The 21,271-nt window shown below is 44.7% G+C and overlaps 1 protein-coding gene and 1 long non-coding RNA gene across 22 annotated transcripts in view; one reads left to right on the forward strand and one right to left on the reverse strand.

The window, feature by feature from the left end:
• KIF1A (kinesin family member 1A) overlaps window positions 1-21,271 on the reverse strand; it is a 196,894-nt gene that overhangs the window by 89,540 nt on the left and 86,083 nt on the right. For 11 of the 21 annotated variants that reach the window (XM_053304569.1, XM_053304567.1, XM_053304571.1 and 8 more), the window contains exons 13-18: window positions 17,542-17,684; window positions 16,305-16,331; window positions 11,788-11,921; window positions 10,442-10,521; window positions 9,635-9,710; window positions 252-331 (exon numbers count right to left, since the gene is read on the reverse strand). In XM_053304569.1, the coding sequence (XP_053160544.1) occupies window positions 252-331; window positions 9,635-9,710; window positions 10,442-10,521; window positions 11,788-11,921; window positions 16,305-16,331; window positions 17,542-17,684 (540 nt within the window). The remainder of the gene's footprint in view (window positions 1-251; window positions 332-9,634; window positions 9,711-10,441; window positions 10,522-11,787; window positions 11,922-16,304; window positions 16,332-17,541; window positions 17,685-21,271) is intronic. The other 10 variants (XM_053304577.1, XM_053304578.1, XM_053304576.1 and 7 more) reach the window with 1 other exon arrangement.
• Window positions 10,094-13,345, forward strand: LOC128348876 (uncharacterized). Its single transcript, XR_008318395.1, has 3 exons — window positions 10,094-10,208; window positions 12,678-12,756; window positions 13,138-13,345. It is a non-coding gene; the product is annotated as an uncharacterized LOC128348876 (long non-coding RNA).

Genomic DNA, 21,271 nt, shown 5'->3' on the forward strand with positions numbered 1-21,271 from the left:
ACCCAGGTCCCAATCCAGATCTAGTAATGAGTTAAAAAGATATTTAAGTTGTGCCAGAATGTGGATGGGGATCAAATAACTCTGAAGACTGCATCTAGCCAGTGTAGATAGTACCAGGCTGGATGTCCACATAAGAATTTCAAGTAATTCCCAGGAAGCCATCCCTACCAGGCATTTGAACACACAATTGCTGGAGTAAATCATATAAATGCTGATCCTTGCGAAGTTGGTTCATTTATTATCTTCATTACCTAGTTATTCCATCTTTAACGTAGTACAGAAGGCACTCAGACATCAGGGGGTCTTCATTTAGGTTGACCAAATGTGGCGTCTGAGAGAGAGAGGAAAAAGAAAAAAATAAATTCTATAAATCCTCAACGGTGACCTAACTGTGCCATAACACCACCCCTACTAGCTCTGCTATGCCAGGACATTTTAAAAGGCACTTTCAAAAACGACCAGAAAACCACATGATTTGGGCACCTCTCACTCAGACTAGAGTCCAGTGTAGCAAGATATTTTAAAGAATGTGCTTAATTCTGATTTTTTTTTTTAATGGTCCTACTAAAATGGTTGCGATTACTGGTATCCTTGAATGTCTGCATATGCTCAGAGATCTGGCTGCATCAGGCCCGGATAATTGCTTCATGCAGAATTGGGCCTCCTCACTCCTTGCTGTTCTTTTTAAAACACCAGACAGACAGCGTGAGAAGCCTTGGATCTGTGACAGCTGATTAAAAATAACAGGATGATCAACTTCTGTATATATATTTAGTGTTGTTGCAGTTTTAAAATAGTTGTGAAACGGTGACTTATTGTTGCTTTTTATATTTCTGTGTATATCACTTCAAGAACATCTCTAGAAAAGAAACTCATACATTTTGTAAATAAATACATATACACACACCTGGGGTGGAAATACATATATACACATCTTTCATGAGGGAAGGTGAAGCAGTTGCCACAAGCAGCAGCTTATTGGAGCATCAGCAGGACAGCAAGATGTGCCCTCCCACCGACCAAGCAGCTTTTGGGAACCAATCTGACCCTTGTGTTGCCAGGAGACCTCTTCTCTTCACACTTCTTGCAAAGCTTCCAAGGAACACGAGAACAGGCAGCTGCCAATCCTTCTTCCTTCCCACCCTCGGTGCCACTTTCAAAGCTTGCAAGGGCCAGTTTTGAAAGAGTTCTGACCCTCACCAGGGCTATGGCGTAAGTCAGCATTTGATATCCTAGGCACCACAATTCTTTGATTACCCGATACATAAGCAAATTAGGCTAGATTGCTCCTTTGACGGAACACAAGGAATTGTGCTACGGACCACAGGAATCCATCTGACTGGCTAGAGATGGGCTGAAAAACACTACTAAAGAAAACATTCTGGTTGAACATGCCCAGGCATGTAACACAAATTTAACAGGTGCATGAGTACAGGGGGATGAGCATCCTCCAGCTGCCACACCCTAAGCACTTCCAGGGGCTGCCAGAGGCTCCCCACCCCCACTTTCCCTCACACCCTTTGCAGGGCCACCAGCTGCTTGTCCACCTACACTCTCTCTACACCAGGCGTGCTGCCCCTTTGCCTGTTGCACTGGGCTCTTTGTTCATGTGCCACTGGAGTTCAGTTGGGTGTGGCACCTTTCTGCTCAGAATGAGGCAGAGAAAGAACACATCTGCCCTGACCCCACTGGCACACAAAGTGCCGAGTGAAGCAGGCAGATGGGCAGCACGCCTGTCTTACCACTGGTGGCCACACCCCTTGTGTATGACATCATATGCTGGAGGTGTGGCCGGCCCACACTAATATGCACACACATCACCACAGGGGGAGGGGGTCACCAGTCAAGCTCATCCTGCAGCCACCAGTGAGCTCTTCACACCCCTGCAAGTTAGATAAGAATGGACATTCAAGAAGGCCACAACCATAAGTTGCCATATACTCTAAAAAGGAGTGTCTTTGGCACAAGGAATTCCTGAACTCATTGTATGTTTTACAGCAGCCTTTGACACATGGATACATTTGACTGGGAACACCAAGAACACAAGTGGTTCCTAGACAGATACGAGACAAAATGTATCAGTGTGGTTTGATGTGTTGGATCTCCAGACACAGCTTAAGGTGTGGTACAGCTGTATGAACTTTAGGAAATCTCTGCCTCTCAACTTTCATTTCCTAGCCGCATGACAAGGTTAATGATTACCAATATTGTAAAACATGTTGCACACTCAACACAAATGGATAGATAAATAATAGGTAAGGTGATGGATTGAATTGAATCAAATTATCATGTTGTGTTAGGATGTTTATACAAGCCAAAGATAGTCTTCACTGAAGCATAGGTATGACATTACAATACCATACTGTAGATATGACATTACTTTAGCCAGATTAAATGGCTAAGGAACACTACTGATATTATCATTCTTTAATATCTTTTAGGAAAGTTAATAGCATTGTAACTATCACATCAACAACAACAAATATTTATATACCGCTTTTCAACAAAAGTTTCGAAAGCGGTTTACATAGAGAAATAATAAATAAATAAAGATGGATCCCTGTCACTGAAGGGCTTACAGTCTAAAAAGAAACATAAGGCAGACACCAGCAACAGTCACTGGAAATACTGTGCTAGCGGTGGAGAGGGCCAGTTACTCTCCCCCTGCTAAATAAAGAGAATCACCACATTGCTAACTGCTAACTTGGCAAAGAGGCACCTTTTAACGTGGTGATTCTCTTTATTTAGCAGGGGGAGAGTAACTGGCCCTACCTACCCCCAGCACAGTACTTCCAGCGACTGTTGCTGGTGTCTATCTTATGTTTCTTTTTAGATTGTGAGCCCTTTGGTGACAGGGTAAATCTGATTGATTTATTATTTCCCTGTGTAAACCACCCTAAGCCATTTTTGAAGGGCGGTATAGAAATCGAATGAATAAATAAACCAATAAACAAACAAACAAACAAGGTTTTTTAAAGGTGCCTCTTTGCCCAGTTAGCAACTTTGCCCAGTTGCATGGTGTTCATCAATCTGAACACCATGCAAAGAGGACCAGAAACCATTTACTCATGCTAAGGCTGGGAGTCAATACACACAGCAAACAGGGACACTCAAATGGGCATGATCCTAAAGTGCTTCCAAATTTGTAACAGAGGCTATGGAATCTTGGTCTTGGTCTTAGAAGAGACTATATAAAGGCTAGTAAGTAAACCTAAGCGCCAAGCATTGGATATTTATAATTATATTCTCTGAGGTAACCCAGATTTTATGAAAAGCAAATCTGAATGATATACTTCAATACAAACAAGAGTACAACTTCAGGTCTGGAGTCTTAAAAACCTTAGTCTTTTTTCTTGGTTGCATTAGTAAAAATAATCTTCTCAAATCATCATTGTCACTGAGAAGCTCTAACTAGAGGCATGAATCAGTTGCTTAGAAGGGAGGCAGTTAATTGGATAAATTGGATTGCTTCTAGGAGCAGGCGCCACATAGCAACTGCCCTGACTGAGTTCTGTTATTATGCCTCCAAGCTCTCAACACCAGAGGCCTCTCTACCGAAAGGAAATTACTATGACGCAGAACTCTCTCTACTAGCGAGTAGTAGAGTGAGAGCACACATTTCGCTTGGGAGATTAGGCAGAATACACAGCATCATATGGTTGAGTAAGCAGGTTTGTTATATCATCTTTAGGTATGATTTTGATTATGTAATTTGAAGAAAGTATACTGAATGCTGATGTTCCTTCCCTCTCCCTGTATTAATGATCCAGGCCCTTAGAACCCAGCTATTTTAGACATAATGTGCAGAATAGTTTGAATAGTTTTCTCTGCATAAGGCAGTACTACTAAAACTACTACTACTTATATAATGCTTTTCAGCAAAAGTTCTCAAAGCAGTTTACATAGAGAGATAAAATAAACAAAATGGTTCCCTCTCCCAAACACAGTTTTAAAAGGAGTCACACAGATTGCTCAAATACAATCCTCTAGGCCAACCTTCTTAGGAGAGTACACCCCTACATTTCCCAGGAAAACATCCTAGGGGTTAATTCGTGATGGCTATATGGCAAAAGGGGAAAGAAAAACTCAAAGATGCAACATGCCAAAAAAGAATCATGATCACTATCCTGATGAATATATGAATCAACTTATGAATGTAACACTCTTGCTGCCTACTAGGGATCAGAGGTGTTGGGTTCTTTCTTTTTTCCTGTTCTGAACTGTGTCATATACCAGTGTCATTATACCAGCTGCTAACAGTTAGGTGTCCTAGAACTTGCCTCACTATAATGGGAAACTAACAGATAGTTTGTTCTTACATACTGTTATACTACAATGAATTGTTACACTACAACGAAGGAAAACACCTATCCATACATCTGAATAGCAAAAACTGCCTGATTTGAAATATCAAATTTTGTAGAGTATTCACAAGTATTAGAGTATCTGTAGAGTACACAGACAACCTACTAATTGGATACCTTCCCAGTCTGCCTTCTAGAGCAGAGTGCTTTGAGTTAAGCAGTCAGTTCTGGGTGATGGCCACTGGCTTGGATGACTTTCTCAGGGAATTAAAACACTTGAAGGAAGGTGGCTAGTAGATATGATGGAACCTCCATGTTTAGAGGCTGTATGTCTTAAATGCCAGTGGCAGGTTGTGGGGCAATAGCAGAAGAGGACTCTCTTCTTCATGTCCTGGTATGCTGGGGAATAGGGTTATAAGTCAGTGGCAGAGCATCTGCTTTGCATGCAGAAGGTCCCAGGTATCTCCAGGTAGTGCTGGGAAGACTGTTGGAAACCCTGGAGAGCCTCTGCCAGTCAGTGTAGACAATATTACCATGAACTAGAGAGACCAATGGTCTGACTCGGTATAAGGCAGCTTCCTATGTAACTATGATGGTGGGAAGCATTCTGAAGGCATCTGAATGGACACTGTGGAAAGCAGGGCTAGTGGAACCTTTGGCCTGATCCAGCATCACTCTTTTTATGTTATTATGATGTATTTATTTATTTAATGCATTCACTTGCTTTGGGGCCTGCCCTTCCCCCGTCAGATAGCGGCTCTACCTCCTACTGGGGTTCCACTCCCAAGGCGAAGGGTCGGCATCCTTGGGGGCGGGATTCGTCAGGCTGCAATCTCAGCAACGTGGAGCCAAGTGCTGAAGTGGGGAAGGGGTGGGACGTCTTCTCACCCTGACTGAAGAACATCTCGCTCCTGAGGCAGCACTACAGCCTCTTTAAAATTGTCACAGAAACGTCTGTCCCCATCACCACTGGCTCAGGGCATTTTCATGCTTCTGTTTAATGTTATCTGCCAATGAGCTGATTGGTGGAGGTTGGAATTCCCAAAATATGCTTGAATAGTCATCTTTATTTTCAGTACAAGAACGTGCTTTGCAAAAGAATCCTTCTTGAGATCACGAGAGAGTACGTGCTTAGAGTGCTCCTTCTGCAGCTTTCAGACTATATTTAAGAAGTAGTTAACAGTACTTAAACAAGTGGAGGGAGGGTCTCTGCGGACCTTTCCTCCCAGAAGGACTCCTGACTGCCTGCTTTGCAAGATAACAAGGTCCATAATGTGAAGCTGTAATAAATCCTGACAAGAGCTCATTCATTCCAGGGCAAATTCTGCCGCTGTAGTTTTAAGCCCTGTTTAAGTCCACTCATTCAGTCGTCAACGAGATTCTGGCAAACCCTGCAATTCACAAAGTAGCTGAAATGGAGTTGCATTTTCAAGTTTTGTTTTGTTAGCAGCTGCTGTGTTTCCGCTGAACAATAATTCTTAGCATTTATGCGGCACTTTGGAGTGCCTCGTACACACTGTCTCGGGAATCTGCATGACCATCGTGCCATGGAGGTCAGAATTGTTATTCTTGCACTGCAGGATGGGGCTGAGGGCTGCAAGATCATATAGGGCAGAGTTGCATGTTGTGCAGCAAACATGGGGCAAACGTGTATTTTTCCTCCTCACATTAATGCAGGGGCAGGTAGGGCTGGGGAGGAGGAGAGCTGCTGTTGTGACTTACGTGTACTCTAACCTGGGGGAGGATGCCTCACCCCAGCCATGACAAAAGCTCCTTAAAGCGGAAGCCAGCAGTCTTGGAGCAACCCGCACTTGTCAGCCCCCTCGGAGGAGCTCTGCAACTCTGGAGCTGCCGCCACCCCTGCTCCCTGTGAAGCTTCTGCCCTATCCTTAGAGACCCATCCATGGTCCTCGAATCCTCAGGAGCAGAAGCAATGCTGCACCAGAGTTGAGCTCTATCTGCCTGTCTTTGTTTGTTTAGAATGTTTATACCCTAGGTACACTATTGCTCAGGGAGATGAGCTGAGAGCTCGCTTTGGCTCAGCAGCCTGGACCACACCCCTTTGCATGTGACATCACGCGAAAAGGGGGCTTGGCCTGGGATGCCGTGACCCCGAGCGAGCTCTCAGCTCGTCATTTCCAGCAGCGTCGGCTGCCTGATAGGACGTTTTCCCCTTTCTCTCCCTCCCTCCCAGAGAGGGAGAGAAAGGGGGAAATGTCCTATTGGGCAGTTGGCACTGCCTGAAATAACCAGCGGAGAGTTCGCCTGGGCTCTTGGCAGCCCGGGAGTGGGAAGGGGGAGTTCACTCTGGGCTCCTCTGGAGCCTGAGCCACGGGGCTTTGGCGGCCTTTTTCATTGGTGGCACGGGTTCTTTGAACCCGTTCAGACAATGGTGGCTATGCCCCTAAGGTAAAGGTAAAGTGTGCCGTCAAGTCAATTTCGATTCCTGGCACCCACAGAGCCCTGTGGTTTTCTTTTGGTAGAATACAGGAGGGGTTTATGATTGCTTCCTCCTGTGCACTATGAGATGATGCCTTTCAGCATCTTCCTATATCGCTGCAGCCCGATATAGTACCAGCGGGTATTCGAACCGGCAACCTTCTGCTTGTTAGTCAAGCATTTCCCCACTGTGCCACTTAAGGAGACTACCAGCAGAATAAACATTCAATTAAGTAAGAAAGCCAACAATAAATCAATGTAATAAAACATCAGGAAATAAGGAAACTTTGATGAGAATGTTTTTGAGAAAGACTCCACGCAACTATAACTGCTCAAGAAGATAGAAGCAGTTGTTGTTCTCTACTTTGTTGCTTTCAAGCAGCCCAGGGAAAACAGCAAGAAACTTCTGCTGGCTCTTTCATTCATAATTTAATACTTAAAAAAAATAATATGACTTATTGTTGGATGAGTACAAACTATACAATAGCAGAAGAACATCCAGAAGTAGTTCCAGCAGTAAACCAGAGGTAAACTCGTTCAGTCACAGCCCACGTCTGCAAAAGCTACCTTTTCACTCAACAGTAAACCAGTAATCAACAGAGATGAAGGTGGAAGGAATATGGAAGCTGATTTGCATTGTTCAACTAGTATACAGGGAGTCTCCGACTTACAAAAGTGTTGCGTTCCAAAAGTTTGTTTGTAAGTTGGATTTTCATAACTTATTTATTTATCACACTTGTATACCGCCTCAAACTAGCATCTCTGGGTGGTTCACAATGATATAAAACAGTTAAAAACACATATAAAAACACATGAAAACAAATAAAAACCAACAATTTAAAAATCAATCAGAATTAAAACCTATAAATTATCAAGAAGCTGAAGAAGCCTGAGTAAAAAGATGGGTTTTAAAATATTTTTTAAAAATTGTCAGAGATGGGGAGGATCGTATCTCAATAGGGAGCACATCCCATAGTCCCGGCACAGCAACCGAGAACGCCCGTCTCCATGTGGCCACCAGATGAACTGGCGGCAACTGGAGACGGACCTCCACAGACGACCGCAATGGGCAGTGGGGCTCATAATGAAGAAAACGTTCTCTCAAATATCCAGGACCTAAGCTGTTTAGGGTTTTCACTAGCATTTTGTATTTTGCCCGTAAACCTATAGGCAGCCAGTGTAACTCCATCAGCAGAGGTGTAATGTGGTCTCTCCGAGATGACCCAGAGACCAGCCTGGCTGCTGCATTTTGAACCAACTGAAGTTTCTGGACTACATACAAAGGCAGCCCCACATAGAGCGCATTACAGAAGTCTGGAGGTTACCAACAAATGTACCACTGTTTTGAGGTCATTTATCTCGAGAAACAGGTGCAGCTGGCGTATCAGACGAAGCTGATAGAAAGCACCCCTGGCCACCACCTCAACCTGAGAAACCAGGGAGAGGTGTGAATCCAGAAGTACTCCCAGACCGCGAACCTGTTCCTTTTGGGGAAGTGTGACCCCATCTAGAACAGGGAGATCAAAATTGTCTCTGGAGTTCTGACCCCGCACAATAAGTACCTCCATCTTATCTGGATTCAGCCAGTTTATTCTCTCTCATCCAGCCCATTACTGCTTCCAGGCAGGCATTTAGGGAGGATATGCCATCTCCTGAAGAAGCTGACATGGAGAAGCAGATCTGGGTGTCATCAGCATACTGGTAACACCCAGCTCCAAATCCCCTGATGATCTCTCCTGGTGGTTTCATGTAGCTTTTAAAAAGCATTGGAGGAAGTATGGAGCCTTGAGGGACACCATACTTAAGCTCAGAATTTGAAGAGCAACAATCTCCAATCGACACCATCTGGAATCTGTCCGAGAGGTAGGAGCGGAACCAAAGTAAAACAGTGCCTCTCACCCCCCCAACACCCTCAGATGTTCCAGAAGGATACTATGGTTGATAGTATCGAAAGCCACCGAGAGATCCAGAAGCACCAACAGAATCACAATTCCTCTGTCAATTCCCAATTGTAGATCATCCATCAGGCCAACCAAGGCAGTCTCCACTCCATAGACTGCCCAAAAACCAGTTTGAAATGGGTCTAGATAATCAGTTTCCTCCAAGAACACCTGGAGCTGAGAGGCCACCACCCTCTCAATGACCTTGCCCAGCCATGGGAAGTTGGAAACAGGCCTATAATTGCTCAGCTTTGAGGGATCTAATGCAGGCTTCTTTAAAAGAGGTCTAATAATTGCCTCCTTAAGACAAGGAGGCATCCTGCCCTCCCTCAGAAAGGCATTTATGATTTCCACCAGGCTGCCTACAACAGCTTCCCTGCTAGACAGAACAAGCCATGTTGGACAAGGATCAAGAGAACAAGTGGCAGGCCTCACCGCTCAAAGTAGCTTGTCCACATCCTCAGGAGTCACAAACTCCTGCGTGGTGTAGTGGTTAGAGTGCTGGACTAGGACCGGGGAGACCCGAGTTCAAATATCCATTCAGCCATGATACTAGCTGGGTGACAATGGGCCAGTCACTTTTCTCTCAGCCTAACCTACTTCACAGGGTTGTTGTGAGGAGAAACTCAAGTATGTAGTACACCGCTCTGGGCTCCTTGGAGGAAGAGCGGGATATAAATGTAAAAATAAATAAATAAAATAAAATAAACTGAAACCGATCCAGTTTCTTGGAACACATATAGCTCCTATGATGGCTTGTTTGTATGTGCAGGTTGGAGGCTTGTTTGTACGTGCAGGTTGGTGTTTGTAAGTTGGGGACTTAATTTAATTTAATATGTTATGGAGCTTCGTTTGTAAGTATGGGTTGTTCATAAGTCAGATGTTTGGAAGTTGGGGAGTGCCTGTATTTCAAAAATGCACCTGAGCACTATGGAGGAGAAAGAATCCTACCTTTTTAGGTGAGAATACCCCCAGTGTACCACCATCTTCTCTCATAGCCACTCCCATTTCTGCCAGCAAAGCTTCCCTGGAAAATACCAAAAGAAAGAAACGAAACATTGAAAATTTTACTGAGGCCTGGGCCTTGTGGCAAGAAATGCAGTGGTACTCAGAAAGAGCAAGCACCATGACCACACTGTCAGAATACAAGCGATGTTTATATAACACAAGTTCAGGTTTGCGGGGTATTATGGATGCTTGGAAATGTTGTATACTCTCTTGCTTAATAGTTTACAAATAGCTCCAGAGTTGTAAATTATATTAAGGTCTTTAATAACAACATTTAACTTAACATGTTTACTAAGCCTTTTGTTTTCTATCTGTCTCCGAGTCTTTGTTTGTGCTGGTACTTCCTATCTCTGCTTCCACTTCCTGTCTCTGCTGCACAGACTGCTGGGATCTGTAGTACTGCAGGAAACTCTGTAAGCAGCTACCCTACAGGAAAGAATGAATGGAGCGGAGCGGAATATGCCATACTGAGGCCTTGAGAGCAAGTTCCAAAGTTACAGCAGCAATGTGTTGCAAGGTGAGAACTGAATCCAGTAACCCTGACTTTCTGCTGAACATATTGGAAAAGAAGGTAGGGGGACTCATTTTCCATCTAGGGCTTGTAGTGTGTGGGGAAGCTCTAAGAGTGGTCACTCTCGGCTGAAGCAATTAAGGTGATGTACTGCAGCAAAAGGTTGAACCATGTGAATCTCAAAAGTAAACCTTGTTATGTATAAAACAGGCCAGACTCACTCGCAGCTGGGTTCCTACCTCTCCATACGTATCGCTTCTGTCCTACGCAGCTTTTCTTCCCAAGTTTCGTTCAGCTCAGCAATGATCTTCTCAGTTTCCTGCAAAACACATTAGTATTTAATGACTGTCACCTAGTTGGGCTTGAGATGGTTTGCCCACACTGCATCAGGCTGAGCTCACAACCTTCTCTCTAAGGCAGTGGTTCCCAACTGGGGTTCCTCCAGATGTTGCTGAACTACAACTCCCATCTCTCCCAGTTACAGTTTATTGTGGCTGGGGGTGATGGGAGTTGTCGTTCAGCAACATCTGAAGGAACCCCGGTTGGGAACCACTGCTCTAAGGGGTAGTAATCAGAACACGAGGGCCAGAAACTGAATTATTAGAGGTTTGTTAATAGCCAAATGGCTTATTCTTCAACTGTGGAAAACCATTACAGCCACATATACAGAAAACTGAGTGAATGAGATGATTGCTCTGGCTGCTAGAGAAAACAATGCATTTAGGAAAGTGGACAAGCTAAGCAAATTTAACAGTTGGAAAGCTTTTGTTTAACTCTTCTCACACTGACTTAAATACAGAATTGTGCTACCTGAGACTTGTGTTTGGTCCAGGCGTTGATGGTGGTGGTGTTTTGCTTGTTTGCTCTTGTTTTGTTTCCCTTTTCCTTTCCTACACCTCTATGAAGGGTGTGGGATGCACTTATGGGGTTTTGTTATTTTTGATCGTGTTATCTCATTGAAACTTTAAGAAAATGTTAATACAAAATCCTGACACTTGCACCACATATACAAGTACAGCTCTACCTCTGATGCAAATCAATCAGCCAAAATCAGGCCTGCACAACATAAGGCCCGGGGGCCAGATCTGGCTCCTGGGGACTTTTCTGCTGGCCCACAAGTAGGAATATCCTACAGCAACAGAAGGAGTCATGAAGAGTTCTTGGCCTGTCCTGCTGACGAACAGCAGCAGTTCAATACAGTTGGCCACTTGAGACCAGATGCCCTCCGACCCTGGGCTGCACCATCTCTCTTTTCCCTCGCCTTTCTCCCTGACTCCAAACTTCTGCCCCCTCACTTTTATTAATATTTTTAACAATTCATTTTAACATCATAGTTAACATTTGCTTAAAATTGACCTTGGCCCCCGCATACCCAGTCATAGTTGGTTTCGGCCCACCAGAACATTTGAGCTGTGCACCCTCGAGCTAAATGAATTAACAGGTAGCTTCAGATCCTGCATAATCTTATCAGATTCACAATATTTAAAGACTAAGATACTGGAGACAGACAAATAATACTCCTTGCTATGGTTTCTACCAAGTTTTCCCCCATGTTACTGCAATCTTGCATAATTCTGCCTCTTACCTTCAGTCTCTCAATGGCCTCTTCACTGCCCGGAGCAAACATGATGCGTTCATGGAGACTGGAAACAGAAGCCGCTCGGCTGGACAAGGCTGAGAGGGAGGAGGACGGGCTCATTCCTACCAAGGCATTGGTCACTGTGGAGAGATTGTCATGGCGTTGACTCATATCTGCCACTCTACGATTATCATTATTGTTCTCAAAGTCGGACATGTCTGGGGTTCAGGAGGGGAGAAATAAGAAGGAAAAACACAAGACAGGAAGGAAAAGATAGAGAAAAGAAATGTAGTTGGGAAACAGCAACATGGATGCAATGAGGAGAAAGGTGGACATTCAACAAAGAGATACGCAGACAGTTATGAAGCTATAAGAGCAAGGGCAAGATCCTCACATAAGCCAGAGCATTCATACTATGTCCTGCACAGCCAGTGGAAAGACACTGCATCAGTGCTGGATAGGAACAATCGCTCTCCCTTTGCTTAAAAATAAAAGAGCCACCATTTTAAAAGGTGCCTCTTTGCCTAATTAGCAAAGGATATTAATATGTCCATTAAAGCCGTGGAGAAGACAAGGATAAAATTTCAGGAGCTTTCTGGGGTTATGAATATGGCAGTGGCATTTTGTTTCCACAGCTTTCTTTATGGTTATTGGCATATCTGGGAAAGTGTTCTGGGCAGGCAGTGTGTAGAATTTCATGTATGAATGAGAATGCTGAAACAGCTGGCACTGGTCATCTGGCTTTTGGTACTTGGATATCAAGAATAGAGAGGAGGATCCTGCAAGGAAACATGAGACTAATTTGCAACCAAAGGACTGTAAGAACATCTAGGTAGAGAGGAAGTCCACATTATAGAAGTTTTACTCTGCCTGACGATACTGTGTGCATTTTCAAGGTCATGCTGTGAATCAGTGCCACTGCAGACCTTGAGGCTGAGTGAACATGAAAAGAAAATATCAGCCTTCCACAAGCAGGTAATGAATTTCTTACATACATAACTGCAGAGTTTTTCAGCTTGTTGTGGTTCCAGAGAGATGGGAGTAGGGATGGGAGCTGCTTGGTATGACTGGGGCAAAGGCAAGTTGTGCCTATGAGGAGAAACATATTTTGCTTAGAGCATTCAACCTCAAATGTCTCCACAGGGGCCCTCTCCACTGTATCAAGCGCTTTTTCTGCACCAGTAATATTTACATTGAAACTATTTCAACGGCTCACGCCTGCACATTTGTTAAACTTTTCTCCATAGGCACATCACTCAGGGGTCCTTTAGCCATCTCTCTCACTGATATTACATTAAAAAGATATGTGCACGCTGCCATTTTCTGATCTGTTCCCGACTTATTTTTTAAATGTAGCTACAAAATCAGTCCTCGGATAAAGCCTGAATCATCCAGTCAGAAAACAGACATCACCACAAGCAATGACAAATCACATTATGTTCCATTTGTCAGGAATGAAATGATTGACTAGGAGAGGTATCAAATGTCATAAATATTCCTGTTCTGTTATAGAGCCTTTGGAGTCAGGCACTACATAAATTAAATAAATAAAATTAAAAAATTTTAAAAAATTAAATTATGCATCTGTCATATCATTACCACTGCAAAAAACATTTAAAATCTGGGTCAGTTATTGGATAGCACAAAAACCAGCAGGAGACCCAAACACGAACAGCATGCAGTAAGGAATGTTTCTGAGTCTCACACACAGCTGACCCAGATAATTTCAGCACCAACTTTTTGACATTTATGTTAGCAACACATTAGTTTTATGAGGTCCATGTACAAAAATAACAATTTGCTTTTGGCAAACTTCTAATGTTTTAGTGTTGTATTAGCATAGGATTAATTAGCATGACAACTTGAATTTAGAAACTGTACTCCAGGTTGCTGGCAAAGGTCTTTTTGGAGGGATCATTTGAAAAGCAGATCCATGGGCACACAGTATCCCTGATATGCACAAAGACAGACAGTAGATGCCTCAATTTGGTCAAAACTCAAAGATAATCTGGGAGATGGTAGCCTGACCATGGGGAGCTTCCCAAAGTATTTCTTTACATCAATTTTCACTAGAAGCTTGCTGTTGTAGTCTGTTTAGCTGGTGGCATGAACAACTTTGTCTCTGAGATGTTGAACTCTGAAATGCTGACAAAAGGCTGTAGGCATTCTGAATCTCTGAAACCCAAACTCTGAATAAGTGACTCGCCTGTGTGATGTGTACCCCTTCTAACATTACCTTTCCCTTCTTGTGTTTTAAAAGCATGAGTAGGGAAACTGCTAGAAAATCGACATGCAGCTTTGTAAAGTCAGAATGGTCAGACGTGTCTGAGATGCATGAACCCCAAGAGAAGACCTCAGAGCTTTGAAAGATGCAAGTCTAATTTTCCTGGCTACTGCCCTAGACTCATTTTTAAAAAGCATCTCTCAGTCTCTCCTAATAAATCTTTTTGGAACAATTGATAAACCCTGGCCTTGCAGCACTGATATAGGCCCAGATGTGAGGCTTGAGTACTATCCTTTTCCCTACAGCTAAATTATTCAGCATCTATTTCAGAGGCTTGGCAAGAGTTCACACAGCCTGGAAACCAAGTATCTCTCTCACCATCACAAAATCTTCCATTTCTAGACAACCTTCCAAGAGCCCCTTGAGGACCAAGGAAAGCTTTGTCTCCAATTCCTCCATCGTTTAGTTTCTTAAAAAAAAATAAAAGCTATTCACATGAGCATCCCTAACACACTGAAAAGCACTAGAACTAAACTATTATATAAATAATAACATTCAGAATCCCAGGTGAACATAGTTATAAACCACCCTGAATTGCACCGAACTGGGCAGGATTTCAGTTCAATACATGATACAGCTAAAAGAGCTTGATGGTCAAATCCTGTGCAACCTAAGAAGGCTGGGCCAGGCCCATTTGGGCTTTAGCGTATGGGTGCTGCTGTGAACTGGATCCACTAAAGCAGGGGTTCTCAATCTTGAGTCTCCGGATGTTCTTGGACTACAATTTCCATCATCCCCGGCCACAATATTCAAAGGCCATTGTGGCTGGGGATGATAGGGAGTTTTAGTCCAACAACATCTGGAGACTGAAGATTGAGAACCTTTGCACTAAAACATAGCACCCAAGCCCTGCAAAATCTTGTTTCTCTGTCTGCCTGGAAATGGTGGCTATTTTAAAAGAGATTGCTCAAAGAGAGTTGGCTGAACTGACCACAAACAATGCACAGGCAGCAGGGCCTTCTAGCATGCCAGCAAAAGCCATCATTTTGTCAAACCCAACAGTGGATGGACTACCCCAGCAGCATTCTTAATGGGTACAGCCGTACAACCCACAGGAAGGCCAAATGGGACCACTAGTAACATTTGTGCCACCTGTGGCCTGAAGCAGATATTTCAGTGCTTCTGGGCAGGCTGTTTCCCCCCAGCAGAACATACTAACTGGACCCAGTCCCAGCAGAAGCAGAAGCAGCAGAAGCAGCAGCAGTAGCAGCAGGAAACACAGTTACAGCATAGAGAAAGGAAACCTCAAGAGCAAAGTCCATCCAGAAGATTGAGAGGAAAGGGCAACATGGCAAAGTTCACCTGATAACCAGGTAATGAAAGGCAAGTTCAACAAAGGTGAAGAGTTGCAAGCACTGGGGCGGGGGGGGGGAATGTTGGCTTTCCCCCCTTGGATCTCCATCAAGAGACATTGGGCAAAGTAGCCCAGATCAGGAATGATGGCGCAGTTTATTTGGTTTATGGTTTATGCACAGCAGTAGCTTTGTCCATATGTTTATAAAGGTCCAGTAAAGATATCATAAAGCCACCTAATGGCACAGTGGGGAAATGACCTGCCTAGCCAGCATGAGGTTGCTGGTTCAACTCTCCGCCGGTATATTTCCCAGACTATGGGAAACACTTATATTGGGCAACAGCGATATAGGAAGATGCTGAAAGGCTTCATCTCATACTGCGTAGGAGGAGGCAATGGTAAACTCCTCCTGCATTCTACCAAAGACAACCACAGGGCTCGGTGGTCGCCAGGAGTCAACACTGACTCAACAGCACACTTTAAAGATATAATAACAGCATTATCAGGAGGGGTAGATGGGGTTGGGACTCCATAACTGAAGAGAGAGGAGTGGGATAGTCCTGGCAGCCTGGCCCTCTTTATGTGGAAAGGGGCTGTTTTTGGTGCTTTTTTGGTACACATCACCATGATGTGCTGTTTTTGGTGCACATCACCCTACCAACCAATTTCCCATCACTGCTCTGTGCCCCTGCAGATCATGCTTAGCATAGTGATTGGATTATTTAACTGCCTCATTTTTGTTCTCTCTCTATAATTTTGTGGAGATGCAGGTGGCCTGCTGAACACTTGCCCTGGGCACCTATAAAGGCAAACATATTCCCTTCCTAATAGCCTTGCCATGGGCTATTGAGTCCATTTCTCATGCTGTATTTATGTTCCTTTGCTATGACTGAGTCTGTCAGAAGCTGCGAAGCACACAAAATACCAGCAATGGGGAATACACACATTTAGGTCCTCCTGGAACAGGATTTGCTAAGAGAGATAGGAGAAGGGTGGAGAAAAAGACAAAGAAAACAAGAGTAGGTTCATCTTATAGGAGTAAAGAAACAACATCTGAGGGCCTTTCCATATGTGCAGGTAACCTGGATTGTATCCTTGGTGCTCAACCAGTGCTGGTATACCCCTTTGTCACATAATGCAGGATGAGGCTTAGCTTTACACTGGGGAAGAGGGGCAGCGGGAAAATCTTTTGGTCACCATGTTTTAAATAGGGAGATGTATGCTCTTGCTCTGCAGAAGGTGATCACACAACCTCCAAATTAAAAAAAAAGGGGGGGGATGCAAAAGGAACTGCAAGTTTCTTTTGGGGGGATCATTCCAGGGTGAGAAAGCAGCCTTGCTGGTGTCCAGTGATGACAGGAGAACTATTCAATACTGGCTATGGGGTGTGTGCACGCGTGTGATATATCCCAGCAACAAAATATTGCTGTTTGAGTACTGGTGGGAGAAATCCCACAATAGATATGTTATATGAGAGTAAGATGTAGCAACAGTGGAATACTTGCTCATTTATTGCTCAATACAATGATTGGCTAGAAAGACCCTGAGATGCATGTTCTTCAAGTCAAACAATTTCTCCTCCCTTTGCTGCTGAGGAGTCACTCGTTGGAATACAACGTGGTGAGCTCATTCTTCCAGTCCCAGGTCAGGAGAATTAAAATATTCCTGTGCATGGTCAGGAATGCCCAGAACTGGATGTGCAAAGAGGTATAATACTTTTTTGAAAATCAGCAGAGGACAATAGAAAAAGAGAGGGTGCAGCATGAGAGTTCCAGGACAGAGGGAAGTAAGGGTTATTTTATATTATTATAGAGGTAGCTGCAAGAGGTGGCTGTTACTACATGGCAAGTGAGCCATTTGTGGGCAGTGTCTCAACATGGATTGGGCATTTTCATCATGCACCTGCAAACCATTTTTTGCCCTAGTGATGGGATAACAATAGCATGTGCTTAGCCAGATCATACCTGACAAAGCTCCCTATGGAAGGATTTAAAGTAGGGTCCACATGGCAGGTACAACAAATGAACTACTCCATAGTACCCTGATTGTTACTCAACAGTGGACGAGGAGGGCAGTGGAATTATCAGGCCGAAAGTGAAAGCATGCAGAGGGTGGATCTTTTTCTATTCAAGTGAGCTTAGTGAATGCCAGTCCCGCTCCCATGCATAGAAAGACAACATACTGTCAATAATGTCTCCCAGGCCCTGGGCATATAGCAGGTCTCTCAGACGAGCCACTTCATCCTTCAGTTCTCTAATCAGTTTGTTGTTTGGATCCTCATTAATGACAGCATTGCACCTGATCTGCTTTGCGCGGTCAGCATACCTGTAGGAGCAACACAGATACTGAGTAAACTGGTAAAACCTGATGAAAATCTGCACAATTATGTATACAGTATTTCGAAGAAAGCCTCTGCTGGACAGACAGTTCTGCTCTTCTAGGTAGCACTTCAACAGTTGTGCCAAACCTAAATATCACCAGAGCCAAAGAAAACACATGCATTTATCTGGTTCACCTGCCTTTGGACTAGATCTTTTCTAGGGATGTGCGAAACGTTTTGGATACAAAACGTTTTGTACCCAAAACAGCCTGTTTCGGGTGTTTTGTAGACAAAACAAAACACCCATTCTCCAGATCCAAAAGTTTTGTATACAAAACAAAACGTCCCTGTTTCGGCTACAAAACGTTTTGTTGTTTCGGACCTCCATTTTGTGGTGATCTCTGAGTCAGTCTCCATTTTGTGTTTGACATCTCTTTGAATTTCCCACCCTTCCGGCCTTCTGATCAGTGACCTAATTCATGGGCTGACCTGCTGACAATTCCCTCCTTGTTCCCCATTGGCTCTTTTGCTTCTTCCCACTCTTTACTGACCTCACATTGGCCAGGGGAAGGGTTGCTAATCCATGGGGTGCTGGGTTCTGCTGTTTCTGTGGTGTTCTGAGTGTAGATTCTCTGGTAGCATATGAGAGTGGATTCTTGTTTTTCACTGAAAATCTCATATGCTACCAGAGAATCTACAATGAACACCTCAGAAACAACAAAACCCAGTACCCCACAGGCTTGTGGGTATGGGGATGGTTGGCACCCTATGTGCACTACACAACCCCTCGCTCTGGGCAACCCCAGTGCCCCGCAAGTGGAATTATAGGGCTGCTGAAACCTCCATTATTCCCCATGGGAAAAATCTTAAAGACACGTAAACTTCAACAAATCACAAAAGATCAGCCCTTTGCCCAATTCCTTTGAAATAATTCTCGAAGTTTCCTTGCCCCCATTGGGCACTACCACCCACCACACTCTGCTCTGGGTAATCCCTTTCCCCTTGATTTGAAGTGATACATTTGCTGGAATCCCCATTATTCCCTATAGGAAAATTCTTAAAGATGTGTAAACTTTAAAAAAAATTCACAAAAAAAAATCAGCCCTTTGCCTAATTCCTTTGAAATTTGGGTGGTAGCTTCCACCCATTGGACACTACCACCACCACCTACTCTTTTTGCCCTGGGACCCTTTTTAAAAATCCAAATCAATTTGGATTTGGATTCGAAAAATTTGGCTACAAAACAAAACAGGGCTGATTCGGATTCAGAAAATTTGGGTACAAAACAAAACGGGGATGTTTCGATTCGGATACAAATCAAAACAAGAAAATACCAAAACGCACACCCCTAATCTTTTCTCCTAAAAAGTATCATTAAGGCCAATGCATTCAGCAGCCAGGATCAGGGAGTGCTCAGGAGCAATGGACAAACAACTTCCATCCCTCTTACCTAGTGCCAAGCTGACAACGGCACAGTGAGAGACCAGAAGCACAGTATGGCATGTATAGAAGTTGCAGCACTTCAAATTATTCCTGTGGCAACTTTTTCAGTTGTTGGCAAGGCATATTGAACGTCTTCCAAACAGAGGTGGCTCATCAGGAGGGGCTATACCCCCACCCTCCCACCAAACAAACAAGCTACCAGAAAAACGCAAACTTACCAGTACAGGCAGCCAGGGAGCTACCCCGCCCCCGCGATTCCCCCCCAAACCTGTCAAAGCTCCGCTTAAAAAAAACAAAACACCTCTTACCACAGCCAAGGGATGGTTGCAGGGGGGAGTGGAGCAGTCCTTCTCCCAGCTCCCCCAGCAGGGGTGGGGTGAGAGCAGGAGTGACGCTGCGCCCATCCATTTGGGCCAGCGTCTTTAATAGCAATAGCAATAGCACTTACATTTATATACCGCTCTATAGCTGGAAGCTCTCTACGCGGTTTACAATGATTTAGCATATTGCCCCCCAACATTCTGGGTAAGCAACTGTGAGGCGCACCTGCACAGTTGAGAAATTGTTGCAAGCCTGTGACCCTCCTGTTCCCACCCCACCGCTGCCAGCGGAGCAGGGGAGAAGCGAGAAGGACTGCTCCACTCTCCCCTGCAGCCACCCCTCGGCCGCAGTAAGAGGTGTTTTTGTTTTGTTTTTTTAAAGCAGAGCTTTGGCAGGGCGGGCACAGGGTGGCTGATGGAGGCCCCCAGCCCCAGCTATTTAGATGCTCCCCTGGATCTTGGAGGACCGGACCAGGTCCCCCAAGGTCTGGGGGTTAGTGCGCCTCTGCAGGCAGCCTTCAAAGCACAGAGCTTCCTCCAGCCCCTCCTCCTTGCCTGATGCTTCCTTCCCTGATATTATTGGCTGGAACACCCAGCTAATCAAGCAGTTCCAGCCAGTCTGGAACATAGAAAGCTGCCATATACTGAGTCAGACCATTGGTCCATCTAGCTCTCTATTGTCTACACAAACTGGCAGCGGCATCTCCAAGGTTTCAGGCAGGAATCTCTCTCCGCCCTATCTTGGAGATGCCAGGAAGGGAACTTGGAACCTTCTGCTCTTCCAAGAGCAGCTCCATCCCCTAAGGGGAATATCTTACAGTGCTCACGCATATAATCTCCCATTATAATTATACACATATAATCTCCCATTCATATACAACCAGGGTGGATCTTGCTTAGCAAAGGGAACAATTCATGCTTGCTACCACAAGACTGACTCCCCTTAGGTCTGATCCCTAAGTGGAGCCGTCCTGGCATCAACAACTCCAGGAACTTTAAAAAAAAAAAAAAGTAGAAAATACAGCCCCTGAATGCACTAGGAAGTGTATTTTAACCCATTTTTTAAAATACCTGGAGTGGTCAATACCAGGCTGGTGCCCCCTAGGAATCAGACTGGCTGGAATAGCTTAATGAGCCGGCTGTTCCAGCCAATGAGACCAAGGAAGGAAGCAACTTGCAAAGAGGAGGGGCTGGAGGAAGCTCTGTGCTTTGGAGGATTTGCTGGCTGTACTGGTAAGTATGAGTTTCTCTGGCAGCTTGTTTTTCTTTGTTTGGTGGGGGGATGCCAGTCCTGGCTTTCTGACCCTTGAATTCTCTTTTCTTCCCCTCTTTCTCCCTTGAATTCTCTTTCCCTGCTCTTCTTTTTTGTGCTCTGCCTTCTGTCTTTTGCCTTTTGGCCCTGCCTTCTCTCCCCCTCCCCTTTCTGGCTTTTGGCCCTTGCATACTGCTTCTGCTTTCTTCCCCTTTCTCTCTCTCCCTCCCCCCCCTTTCTCCCCCTGCCCCGCTTTATGCCTTTTGGCCCCTGTTTTCTGCTTTCTCCCTCTTTCTTGTTTCTGCTGCCTTCCCACTTTCTGGTTTCTTCCCTTTGCCCTACTTTCTCCTGTTTCTATTTTATTCTCTCCCCCCCCTTGCTTTTCTGCCCCTCCCTCCCTGCTTTCCTCCAGGTCAGTGAGCTTCCCCCACACCCCACCAACAGCATGGAGGAAAGCAAGGTGGTGGACGGGGCGGGGGCAAGCTCCTACTTTGGCGAGTGGGCTCTCCTCCGCCCCACTAGCCCTAGTGCCCACCAGCCGCCACTGCTTCCATACGAAAGTGTTTTACTATGCCAT

The sequence above is a fragment of the Hemicordylus capensis genome, chromosome 3 (assembly GCF_027244095.1).
Source record: "Hemicordylus capensis ecotype Gifberg chromosome 3, rHemCap1.1.pri, whole genome shotgun sequence".
NCBI classification, from domain to species: Eukaryota; Metazoa; Chordata; class Lepidosauria; order Squamata; family Cordylidae; genus Hemicordylus; species Hemicordylus capensis.